This window comes from Protomyctophum parallelum (assembly GCF_964188405.1).
Source record: "Protomyctophum parallelum genome assembly, chromosome: 5".
In the NCBI taxonomy this organism is placed as follows: Eukaryota; Metazoa; Chordata; class Actinopteri; order Myctophiformes; family Myctophidae; genus Protomyctophum; species Protomyctophum parallelum.
In genome coordinates this window covers 14,437,527-14,451,619 of record NC_139702.1, presented here as the reverse complement: position 1 = coordinate 14,451,619, position 14,093 = coordinate 14,437,527, and the positions used below count along the sequence as shown (strand labels likewise).

The 14,093-nt window shown below is 43.7% G+C and overlaps 1 protein-coding gene across 1 annotated transcript; it reads left to right on the top strand.

Moving 5' to 3' along the window:
- Positions 1–5,204: 5,204 nt before the first annotated feature.
- On the top strand, positions 5,205–12,583 carry LOC310858209 (N-acetylaspartate synthetase-like; the record flags this gene model as incomplete). Its single annotated transcript, XM_083764317.1, has 3 exons — positions 5,205–5,454; positions 9,914–10,078; positions 12,165–12,583. 3 exons carry the CDS (start codon positions 5,205–5,207, stop codon positions 12,581–12,583), a joined length of 834 nt encoding a protein of 277 aa, XP_083620443.1.
- Between the last annotated feature and the right edge of the window lie 1,510 nt (positions 12,584–14,093).

The following is a 14,093-nucleotide window of genomic DNA, read 5'->3' as shown; positions in this document are numbered from 1 at the left end:
TCCGTGTCTGTTCCTGACCATCCGTGTCTGTTCCTGACCATCCGTGTCTGTTCCTGACCATCCGTGTCTGTTTCTGACCATGTGTCTGTTCCTGACCATCCGTGTCTGTTCCTGACCATCCGTGTCTGTTCCTGACCATCCGTGTCTGTTCCTGACCATCCGTGTCTGTTCCTGACCATCCGTGTCTGTTTCTGACCATGTGTCTGTTCCTGACCATCCGTGTCTGTCGGGCCATTCTTCCTGGAGAGCACATTTCATTCAACGCTCGGCTAATGAACTGATTCATGCTTGCATTCGTTGCCGTCATTCGTAACTAATTTTTTTAGGTTTTTGGTATTTTTGTTGTGGCATAAATCAGTGCTATCGAACACCCTTTACGTCTGTGTGTCGTTTCATAAATCAATGCTATTGAACACCCTTTACGTCGTCTGTGTGTTGTTTCATAAATCAGTGCTATCGAACACCCTTTACGTCTGTGTGTCGTTTCATAAATCAGTGCTATTGAACACCCTTTACGTCTGTGTGTTGTTTCATAAATCAGTGCTATCGAACACCCTTTACGTCTGTGTGTCGTTTCATAAATCAGTGCTATCGAACACCCTTTACGTCTGTGTGTCGTTTCATAAATCAGTGCTATTGAACACCCTTTACGTCTGTGTGTTGTTTCATAAATCAGTGCTATCGAACACCCTTTACGTCTGTGTGTCGTTTCATAAATCAGTGCTATTGAACACCCTTTACGTCTGTGTGTTGTTTCATAAATCAGTGCTATCGAACACCCTTTACGTCTGTGTGTCGTTTCATAAATCAGTGCTATTGAACACCCTTTACGTCTGTGTGTTGTTTCATAAATCAGTGCTATCGAACACCCTTTACGTCTGTGTGTCGTTTCATAAATCAGAGCTATTGAACACCCTTTACGTCTGTGTGTTGTTTCATAAATCAGTGCTATCGAACACCCTTTACGTCTGTGTGTTGTTTCATAAATCAGTGCTATTTAACACCCTTTACGTCTGTGTGTTGTTTCATAAATCAGTGCTATCGAACACCCTTTACGTCTGTGTGTCGTTTCATAAATCAGAGCTATTGAACACCCTTTACGTCTGTGTGTTGTTTCATAAATCAGTGCTATCGAACACCCTTTACGTCTGTGTGTCGTTTCATAAATCAGAGCTATTGAACACCCTTTACGTCTGTGTGTTGTTTCATAAATCAGTGCTATCGAACACCCTTTACGTCTGTGTGTTGTTTCATAAATCAGTGCTATTGAACACCCTTTACGTCTGTGTGTTGTTTCATAAATCAGTGCTATTGAACACCCTTTACGTCTGTGTGTTGTTTCATAAATCAGTGCTATCGAACACCCTTTACGTCTGTGTGTTGTTTCGAAAAAATGTAACCAATGGAAAGTAGTAAAAAGTGCTTTGGACAAAACCTCTTAACTCCATTTGGACCATCAAAATGTCTGCTAAAGCAGTTAACTCCACCACCTCTCCCCCTCTCATGGAGGTAATTGACAATATATAAAGTCAAAACACCAACTCTGATGGGGCAGTATCGCTTTGTTTTAAAAGGCAAAGAAGGTTAGGGAGAAGGAGTTTAGCGGTGATGAAAATGGAGCCCATTATAGTCTCCTTCACACCGAGTGAGGTAAAGGACGCCTGCCATTGAACTCCTGCTCGGGTTCTTCCTCGTCTTTCATTCATTCCATTTTCTTTGATTCGTTGTAAGGTTGTAAGGTTTTGCGCTCTTCTGTACAGGGATGTAATTATATGACATATTAAAGAGAGCTGAACAGAAGCAGGTCGCCGTGATGAGAGAGCATCAAAAAGACTTCATAGAATTCTCTCTTGATGTATAGAGACACACACACTCTTTGTGCAGGTGTTGCTCATGATTAGTGTGACACGCACACACGCGCACACACACACGCACGCACGTGTAACATGGTTAATAGTGCTTCCACTTTCCCACGCATTATATTGTATTCAGTGATCCAGTGTTCTGTGACTTTAAGAGTTCAGGCGGTTGACTTTAAGGAAATGACGTAACCTATCGCACTTCCTATTTCATATTGGCTTTGAAATCGGTAGGTTGTGTTCATTTTGCTCTGCAGATTATTTTATTATTTTCAATTACAATTGTGTAATATATTGATACATATATGTACCCAAAGTTGTTAAGACACATACTGTGTTTTCATGGTACTGCGTCTGCTTTATTTCCAGCAAATGTATTGTGGAAAACATACGAGTGAGAGCAGAGCAGTGATTGCCTCATTGTCTTTTGTACAGAATAAATCTACTCACTGCTGAGATCCTGGTCAATGGTGCTTCATAACACAACGCAAGATCACGTCTGTCTCACGCGCACGCACGCACGCACGCACGCACGCACACACACACACACACACACACACACACACACACACACACACACACACACACACACACACACACACACACACACACACACACACACACACACACACACACACACACACACACACACACACACACACACACACACACACAACTATATAATTAGCTATCTATACAAATAGGAGCCTAATTAGCTTAGGCCGTGAATGAATTGTACATCTTGTCACAAGATCTACAATTCATTCACGGCCTAAGCTAATTAGGCTCCTATTTGTATTGTGTACTAGTAAAAAGTTAGGTATGCTGCACGCACGCACAAGACATTCAACTATTTCCATTGAATACATTGCGGCACGAAGTGACCGCTGGGATATTTGCTATTTTGATTTATTTATTTATTTATTTTTAATTTGAGCTGGTAGAACAGCTATTTTTGCTATGACAGTAATATGCAATGTGGCCCCTCTGGAGTGAGTGTGGAACTATAGTGGCCCTCTGGAGTGAGTGTGGAACTATATAGTGTCCCTCTGGAGTGAGTGTGGAACTATATAGTGTCCCTCTGGAGTGAGTGTGGAACTATATAGTGGCCCTCTGGAGTGAGTGTGGAACTATATAGTGGCCCTCTGGAGTGAGTGTGGAACTAGAAAGAGGCAATTCCGGGAAATTGCAAAGTGTGGTTGCCCACATCGCACCCGTCGAAAATGGAATCGCTTTTGGCTCTGCGTTGATGAAGCCACCCTCGACATGTGATTCAGATTTGGGATGGATCGGACATTCCGTGCGTGAATTGTGGCGTGTTTTGTAAAGTAGGCCCCTCCCACTAACTTCGGAAGACGATTACGGCCGAACGATACAGAAGATCCAAATTCTGACTGTGCTGTTTTAATCGGATAGGTCCGGAGATCATGTGTACCGATTTTTGTGAAATTTGGACAAAATCTGTAGGAGGAGGAGCAAAAAGTGTGTTTTGAACAAAATTCAAAATGGCGGGAAATCTATCTAGACGCAAATGGGCGGGGCCTATATGGGGAGATGCGTCATGACCCAAGGAATCCAGGGAAAAAATATTTTTGATTTTACGACCTACGGTTCAAGAGTTATACCCCAAAAGGTAAAGTTGGCTGTTATAGCGCCACCATGAGGCAGAACGTTATACTTCTAAGGTAATTAATTTTAGTAATTATTATGAATCTCTCCTCCAAGTCTTGTAAGTATAGCCCTTACGGTCTCAGAGGAAAAAATACTTGAAAGTGAGTTTTTGCATTTTCCCATTCATGTCTATGGGGAAATTTAATGCACCAATTAATTCATATAAATTAAACTATCCAACAAATGTCTTATCCCAATACACGCACACGATTCCCGATGTAGCCCGTCGTTTTGACATATGGCTCGAGTGCGCGCGACAAAAACTGTGGGAGGTATAACGGGACAAAATAAAGTTTATCTATAATAATAACATTATTAATAATAATAATAAAAGGTCACAAAAACAATAGTATGGTTGCCTTCAGGCAACCACACTAACTATATAGTGGCCCTCTGGAGTGAGTGTGGAACTATATAGTGGCCCTCTGGAGTGAGTGTGGAACTATATAGTGGCTCTCTCCATGTTCAAAGTTGCCCACCCGGCCACCCCTGGACTAGAGAACAAACCACCACCTTTAACCCGCATCTCAATCAGCGTCTTCTCCATGTTTGGCTGTGTCATCATGGCTTACAGTAAAGATAATCAATGTATACTGATTAACATTAACATTAACATTAACATATGATAACCAGATTAACTCCTGTTGATTCTTTATCTGCTTCTGTCCTTGATCTATAGCAGTTGTAAACCAACCTTTTCAAGCCCAAGAGCCCATTTTATTCCCAATTGTAAGCCATGATCTACTAGTTTTAGACCCTCAATCACCCATTGGAATGTAAATGCATGCCTTTGTATCCTATCCGTCGGGCAGGTATATCTCTTAGATAGTGCTACGATTGTGCGCTGCGGGGAGACGACAATTAACACATCTTGCCTGCCCCAACATGTAATTCCTGGAAACGCCACTGCCTTTCGCTGCTGTAGTTAAATACCTTGCGTGTACGGTACGTACAGAATGTGTCTGGAATGTTAGACCAGTCAATCATAACCAAATGTTGCTTATATGATTGATGTTTTTATTTTATCTTTTGACTGTTGCGTTGACATGCTCACATGCAGTTCTGCAAGAGTTTCCTGACAAACCAGACACAACTTGCCAGTGGTGGGGGGAAAAAAAGTACTCACATTCCCTATTAAAAGTATACTGCAATGTAGAAATACTCTGTAACAAGTACAAGTTATGGAATTCAAAATGTACTTGAGTAAAAATATTGGCATCAAAACAATATATAAATAATCAAAATCTATCTGTATAACTAACTAAAGTTAAATAATTGTATTGGAGTAAAAGTACAATAGTTGCCTCACAATGCCTCACAATGCAACACAAATGAAATACTCAAGTAAAGTACAAATACCACACACACACACACACACACACACACACACACACACACACACACACACACACACACACACACACACACACACACACACACACACACACACACACACACACACACACTTCATGTTTGTCCACTTTGACTTTATAGATTATAGATCCCTCCCCCCTCTGTCTGGACTCCTGCAGACATGCGCTGGTGGAATCTCATCTGGAGAGAGAGCTTACTGACAAGACAGACGTGCTAAAAAACATTTACAATGTAATATTCAAAGAGCTATAGACATTAAGGTATATATATATATATATGAAGATCAAAAGGGTAGTCGTCATGGAGGGAGAAGAACAGAGGGTACTTCTGGGAGGACAAAACAAATGTGACAGCAGCAGCAGGAGCACCGAACCCAAACCCGAACCCGAACCCCCCAAAGCTGACGTTTTTGTACGCAAGTTTGAAGCGGACGACGATCCCGAGGTGCAGCGCATCTTCCGCAAGGGGCTGATGGAGATGGTGGAGGACACGGCCTTCCGGGGGCTCAGACACCACCCCGAGAGCCTGCTGCTCTACGCCGCTATGACAGGTAAGATGTGTAACCAAGACCCACTCTGGGGGCTCAGACACCACCCCGAGAGCCTGCTGCTCTACGCCGCTATGACAGGTAAGATGTGTAAACCAAGACCCACTCTGGGGGCTCAGACACCACCCTGAGAGCCTGCTGCTCTACGCTGCTATGACAAGTAAGATGTGTAACCAAGACCCACTCTGGGGGCTCAGACACCACCCCGAGAGCCTGCTGCTCTACGCCGCTATGACAAGTAAGATGTGTAACCAAGACCCACTCTGGGGGCTCAGACACCACCCCGAGAGCCTGCTGCTCTACGCCGCTATGACAAGTAAGATGTGTAACCAAGACCCACTCTGGGGGCTCAGACACCACCCCGAGAGCCTGCTGCTCTACGCCGCTATGACAGGTAAGATGTGTTCAGAGTCAGACACCACACGAGAGCCTGCTGCTCTACGCCGCTATGACAGGTAAGATGTGTAACCAAGACCCACTCTGGGGGCTCAGACACCACCCCGAGAGCCTGCTGCTCTACGCCGCTATGACAAGTAAGATGTGTAACCAAGACCCACTCTGGGGGCTCAGACACCACCCCGAGAGCCTGCTGCTCTACGCCGCTATGACAGGTAAGATGTGTAACCAAGACCCACTCTGGGGGCTCAGACACCACCCCGAGAGCCTGCTGCTCTACGCCGCTATGACAGGTAAGATGTGTAACCAAGACCCACTCTGGGGGCTCAGACACCACACGAGAGCCTGCTGCTCTACGCCACTATGACAAGTAAGATGTGTAAACCAAGACCCACTCTGGGCGGGAACACCCTTTTGGTGCAACCACTCCAAGGAACAGCAATGTCCGTGTCTATGTGTTGGTTAATTGAGCACCAGTATAAGACTATTAGTACCAGTAGGGGCGCTGTTGTGCCAGAAACAGAGAGAGGGATAGTGCTGCACTGTTGCCTGCTAATGAGAGAGAGAGCGAGAGAGAGATAGAGGTGGGGGGGGAGGTGGGGGGGGGGGGGGGGGGGGGACGGACAAATTTCACCGCGGTAACGTGTGTGACAAATCGTACGACTTTGACCTATATGATGGCCGTCCATGTAGTCATTTACTGACAAGTTTGGAGGTCAAGAAATTCAACAGAAAAAGGGAGTTTATTTATTTATTTGAAAAGGATCCCCATTAGCTGATGTCATGGCAGTCAGCTATAGTCTTCCTGGGGTCCACACACAACATATTACAAAACACATTAAATAAAAAAAGGAAGAAAACTAAAACATGAATTGAATTAATTCAGTTCATCAATATCAGTGTTATATTATGAGTTGCCCATGTACGAAGTCTGTGTACTTGAACCTGAGATACAGTGTACTTGATATGTATTGTGTACTGCCTGTACTGTAGCATACTTTATAGATAGGCTACGAGAGACATCTCAGACAACAAGGTCAGCCTTGCTGCATTAGTCAATTCAATTTTCAATTCAAAGGGCTTTATTGGCATGAGAAAACATATGTTTACATTGCCAAAGCAGAAAGAACAATACAACAATACAGCAATACAATCAAAACAAAAATGATGTACATTTGAAGGTCAGAATCTTCAATAGATCAAATTCTATGTACCAAGGTCACTCAATGCAGGTATAGTGCAGGAATATACACAATGATTAATCTTTAGTCACGGTACTTTGTCTCATGTCTTATTGTCACGTCATTATGATCTAATCCAATTTTATTTATAGAGCACATTTAAAACAACAAAGTTGACCAAAGTGCTGTACAATTAGGCAGTAATAAAACATAGCACAACTTGTTCCAAAAATCTATAGCTCTATAAATTACAGTTTTTTTCATTGAGTTTGTGTTTGAACTATAGGTACGGCGATATGCCCATTCACAGCATGCCTTGTATTGTGGGTGTGTATCTAATCTTGACAATTAGAGATGTCCCGATACTGTATCTGTATTTGGAAAAATATCGGATCTGCCCTTATTTGTCATATTGGGTCATATCGGTATCAGCGAATATGCCAGTCTAACCACAGGTCCGACACAGGGGTAAGGGGTTGACACTATGCCAGTCTATAACCACAGATCCGACACAGGGGTAAGGGGTTGACACTATATGCCAGTCTAACCAGCGATCCGACACAGGGGTAAGGGGTTGACACTATGCCAGTCTAACCAGCGATCCGACACAGGGGTAAGGGGGTTGACACTATGCCAGTCTATAACCACAGATCCGACACAGGGGTAAGGGGTTGACACTATGCCAGTCTATAACCACAGATCCGACACAGGGGTAAGGGGTTGACACTATGCCAGTCTAACCACAGATCCGACACAGGGGTAAGGGGTTGACACTATGCCAGTCTATAACCACAGATCCGACACAGGGGTAAGGGGTTGACACTATGCCAGTCTAACCACAGATCCGACACAGGGGTAAGGGGTTGACACTATGACAGGTAAAGAGAATGTTGGGGCATGTGGAGTTTGCTTTGGAGTTGCCCCAAACTGCAAGTGCACATTTGAGTGAGGAGTCTGATATAAACACAACACGAGATATAGCTATAAACACAACATGAGATCACGACACTGGTATCGCTATTCGTATCGGTATCGGCTAACACAGAAATTGAGGTATCGGGATCGGATCGGAAGCGAAAAAAGGGACATCCTTAACAATAATCTATTTGTTCAAACAAAAACCAAGGCATCTTTGACTTAATAACACAAAAGTAAAAATGTGGCCAAACTTGAGGAACTTCTTTGCTCAATAGTGAGCATGAGAGCCTGGAGTGCATATTTACACTACTAGTTATTATAGAACAGCCCAGAACAAGTCAGGGTGGTGGTCCCCAGGTTGATTCTATAGTCAGGGTGGTGGTCCCCAGGTTGATTCTATAGTCAGGGTGGTGGTCCCCAGGTTGATTCTATAGTCAGGGTGGTGGTCCCCAGGTTGATTCTATAGTCAGGGTGGTGGTCCCCAGGTTGATTCTATAGTCACGGTGGTGGTCCCCAGGTTGATTCTATAGTCACGGTGGTGGTCCCCAGGTTGATTCTATAGTCAGGGTGGTGGTCCCCAGGTTGATTCTATAGTCAGGGTGGTGGTCCCCAGGTTGATTCTATAGTCAGGGTGGTGGTCCCCAGGTTGATTCTATAGTCAGGGTGGTGGTCCCCAGGTTGATTCTATAGTCAGGGTGGTGGTCCCCAGGTTGATTCTATAGTCAGGGTGGTGGTCCCCAGGTTGATTCTATAGTCACGGTGGTGGTCCCCAGGTTGATTCTATAGTCACGGTGGTGGTCCCCAGGTTGATTCTATAGTCACGGTGGTGGTCCCCAGGTTGATTCTATAGTCAGGGTGGTGGTCCCCAGGTTGATTCTATAGTCAGGGTGGTGGTCCCCAGGTTGATTCTATAGTCAGGGTGGTGGTCCCCAGGTTGATTCTATAGTCAGGGTGGTGGTCCCCAGGTTGATTCTATAGTCAGGGTGGTGGTCCCCAGGTTGATTCTATAGTCAGGGTGGTGGTCCCCAGGTTGATTCTATAGTCAGGGTGGTGGTCCCCAGGTTGATTCTATAGTCAGGGTGTTGATTTAGTCTTAATTTAGTCAAAAGTTAACACTGCTTTATTGGCATGAGAAAATATCATGCGTTTACATTGCCAACAGAACAGAGGGAAATCTAACTTAAAAACAAACAAACATAAGAATTGTGCGTTTTACTGTCAGAGATTGTTAGCCTATACCATACACATATAGCACAAGCATTTGCTGCTTTTCAAAAGCGTTATTTGTATGTACAGTCAGTGTGTCTATTTTTTCCCTGCAGGCATTCAGGCGAGAGATCTGCTATTTTTCAATAGCTAAAGTAGAACAGAATGCTTAAAACACCAAAAGAGGTTCCCGCCCAAAATGGATTCATCTAGATTAATACAGTACAGTACATACTGTACAGTAAGCAAGGAAAACACCAGGTAAATAGAGATCAGTCTAAACAGTAGAATATCTAATAAATCAATCTCTATGTGACGAGGTCACTCCATGCAGACAGTGCAGGAATTCACTCAATGATTGCACGCAGGCACACACACACACACACACACACACACACACACACACACACACACACACACACGTTCTGTAAAGCGACTTAGCGATTATGCATTACATTCACACACACACACACAAAATTGTTCTGTAAAGTGATTTAGCGATTACGCAACACACACACACACACACACACACACACACACACACACACACACACACACACACACACACACACACACACACACACACACACACACACACACACACACACACACACACACACACACACACACACACACACAGGGTATGTGCAAAACCTGCATATAAGGATGTTTGCATACATAGAGTAGACTCAGGTCTTGTCCTTATACACACACACACTAAGAGTGTATTTATAAACAGATACATGTCATACCTCTTGCAGCGGTGTGTTTTGTGGTCACCGGGTCATGGCTGCTGACGGGCCTGGTCCCGCCTGCCGTCCTGTGTGCGAGGTATCTCTGCAGCCGGCGGGTCGCCCTCCGGTACCTGGAGCACGCCAGGAGGGGAGATATGGCCGACATCCAGGCCTTCTACATCAAACCACCAGGTATAACCAGGGGAGCAGTCAGACAGATATTTTGTGAAGCCACTAAGGAAATCGGGACATCCTGAAAGTTCATATAATGGCCTGTTGTGGCGCTGTCATTGGGCCCAAAAAAACCCATATCCCCATAGAGGTCCATGTATTTGGGCCCAACTTCACCTAGACTGTATTACCTTAATAAACATGGTCATGAATACTTTCTGCTTCCAGTCACTAGTTTAAAGTCTCATTTCTCATGTCATAATATTCTTTTTGGAAAACTATGGTCCCATTTATTAAAATAATTACCATAAAGTCGCGTATGTTCTGAGGGGCGTGGCTACTGTTACAGTCTATTTATGTTAGGATAAATATGCGTGACTGTAAATGTAACGTGTAATCTGCGTTGTGTTGTGGAATAATGAAGTTCCGGACGACTTCTCTCTTTGTTGACATTTTAATCTGGTAAATACACAGACGTATCTGGTCAGTTTCTGTCTGTGTAACACACCCAATCCTCAGCACGTCTATAACTAAATTAACATTGTGACCACAGTAAACATACAGACTCTTGTTGAAAATGTGCTGAGGAACACATCTTACCATGGGCATGTCTCATGTTAGACTGACACCACTCTAAACGTGGACACCCGTGTTATTCAATGAGGTGCCGCCCACTAACCAATAAGAATTGTCATTACTAATGGAGCAAGTGGAACCCACTAAACTCTGTTACATAAAGACGAAACGGAAGTAGGGAGGAGGAACCACTTCCGCTTTATATTTTACTCATGGTCAGATCGAGCTTCCGTTGTTCCAGACTGTATGACTCATACATTCTGGAACAACGGTATATGACGGAAGCATTTGAACATTGCGAGATCATGTCTGAAAACACAGGACTATATCATGTACAACCAGGTTGTTTGACAACAATATCCACTGAACATACATTTTGAATTATATTCACTGTAGCTTGAACATGGTATAGACTAGAATTGTGAATTGAAACATCACTTATATATTATAGTTTAGTTCCATTACATTTTAATAAAAAAAGACCAATACTGGGCTGGCCAGGTTAAAAAACAAAAGGAGGATCTCCTTTTACATTTACGAGGTTTTAATCCTCCATACTATATATAAGGAGTTGGCCTGTCCCCCCGAGGGGGGGGGGGGGGGGGGGTTGCAAATCACCCAAATAAATCACTGAAGCTGTTGTACTATAACAGTTTTTTTCCCCACGTCAGACTCCCTTTATGTCTGTGTGAAAATATTGAACCAATGTAAAGTAGTAAAAAACGCATTGGACAAAACCTCTCAACTCCATTGGACCCTCAAACTGTCTGCAAAAAACAGCTATAACTTCACCACCTCTCTCCTTCTCGTGCAAGTAATTGACAACATCTAAAGTCACAACACCAACTTTGATGAGGCAGTATTGCATCGTTTAAAAATAATGTTAAGGTTTTATTCATTTCATTTGTATATATTTTTCAGACAGCATAGGTATTATAACTGCATTTTGGTGTCTTCTTCATCTCTTCAGCTGTTGTACTATAACAGTGTTGTTTTTGGCAGCAAATTTCTATTTTAGTTTAGTCATAGTCTTTGGACTGAAACTTCATTTAGTTTCAGTCACATTTTAGTCACCTGGAATGTCTTAGTGTTAGTCAATTTTTAGTCGACTAAATGTCATAAGATTTTAGTCGACTAAATCTACAGGTGATTTAGTCGACTAAAATGTATTTTGGTGGGTCTTGATGCCGTCGTAATGAGTGTTTTTTACACTTGCTGAAAATAGCCGATCTACAAGCTCACAACGCGTCGCGTTGTGAGCTTGTAGATCAGCTATTTTCAGCATGCAACCAAGTGTAAAATGACTTATACTGGATCTCTTACCACTAGTCCCTTCCTAACATTTTAGTCTAGTTTTTATTTGTCGACGAAATTGTCAGTATATTTAGTCTTATAGTTTTAGTCATCATAGCTTAGTTTTCATTTAGTTTCCATTTGTTTTTGTCAGTGAAAATATGTAGTCGACGAACATTTTTCGTCTTAGTTTTAGTCGACGAAAACAACACTGTACTATAACTCCGTTTCTTTTCAGACTCCTGCATGTGGGTGGCGGTATGGCAGGGCAGCGTGGTGGGCACCGTCGCGGCCGTAGGCCGCGGCCCGAAGACGAGGAGGAGCGGTGGCGCCCCCGGTGGCGACCTGGAGCTGTGCCGCATGTCCGTGGACCGGCGCCATCGGCACCGCGGCGTGGGCGGGGCGCTGGGGCGCGCCGTCCTGGCGTTCGCGGCGGCCCGCGGGTTCTCGTCCGTGGTCCTGGGAACCACGGCGTACTCGCCGTCCGCGCACAAGCTCTACCGGCGGCTGGGCTTCCGGCGTGTCGGCGAGGTCAGGGGTCACGTCGCCACCAACGAGGGACACGACGGACCGGCGTCGGCGCTGGAGAGGATGTTCTACCGTGTCTCTCATCACCTGTATTCCCTAGACGTGCCGGCCACATCTCCCCCACCCTAGATCAGTGTTGTTTTCGTCGACTAAAACTAAGACGAAAAATGTTCGTCGACTACCTTTTTTCACTGACTAAAACTAAATAAAAACTAAATAAAAACGAATCTATGATGACTAAAACTAAGACTAAATATACTGACAATTTCGTCAACAAATAAAAACTAGACTAAAATGTTAGGAAGGGACTAGTGGACAAGATATCTAGTTTTATGCTGGGTTGCATGATGAAAATAGCAGATATACAATCTCACAACGCGTCGCGCTGCGACGCGTTGTGAGATTGTATATCTGCTATTTTCAGCATGCAACCAAAGTGTAAAATATGTCATTACAACGACATCAAGGCCTGTCAAAACACATTTTAGTCGACTAAATCAACTGTAGATTAGTCGACTAAAATCGTATGACATTTAGTCGACTAAAACTAGACTAAACACTAGAACATTCCAGGTGACTAAAATGTGACTAAAACTAAGTGAAAACTATTCAAGAGACTATGACTAAAACTAAAATAGAAATTTGCTGCCAAAAACAACACTGCCCTAGATGTGCTGGCCATATCTCCCCCACCCTAGATGTGCTGGAGTTCGGCCTGCCTAATTCAGGTCAAGCCCAACACACACACCGGGTGAGCAGCGACGCGGTGCACAGGTGCTGCCGCGCCGCAACGCCATGGAAAATAGAACAGTGGCGTATCGGAGCGTCAGGCGAGGCGTGAACGCGCGTCGGACGCCGCCGGTGTGGGATAGGTTCATTGAAAAATAACGGAGGCGGCTGTTTTGACGCGCGGCGTTCGCAGACGGTTTGTGCTGGGCTTCAGACAGCGGGTGGGGGCCCTTTTTTATGATTTTTACGAGACAAAAACTTTGCAGATAGAAATAGGGGTAATTCAAGCTTTTTTTGTACTGCTGCAATGTTGGTGAGTTTGACGTTGTTTAATACAATAAGACTTTCCTGTTTGGATATATGGGAAATTGCACTTATAGGCTACTAGTCTAGTTACCACCAGTACTTCCCATACGGTCTGCTAAATTAACCTGGTGTACTAAATGTTCTCCTATAGTGGTTTTATTGTCTGACTTCTGTCTATTGTGCCTTTTTTTCCTTCTTGTTATACAGTACATTTCCGTCCTCTCACTGTCCCTGTATTTTATCTGTATTCTAATGTTCAATATAATTGTTTTTTGTCTTTAAACAAACAAAAACAACTATGAATGTATAAACATGCCTGGAGAAGCCACTTGCAAGCCCCTGGAGGGTTTTTAGGCTTTCTCCTTCACATTTTTTATTGACCTTACGGAATATTTTTGTATGTGAAAATAAATAAACAAAGAAACAAACAAACCTTGTTGGAAAGATGGACGCGGTCTGCATAATATGGTCAATAGGATCCACAGGTTGTTGTTGGCCCAGATCTTTAATGAATACACCTGGAAATGCAGATTTATGTAAATGTCAATCTACAATAGTACTGTAACGCTGTGTAATGTTATGTTATTACGTTTGTTGTGCGGAA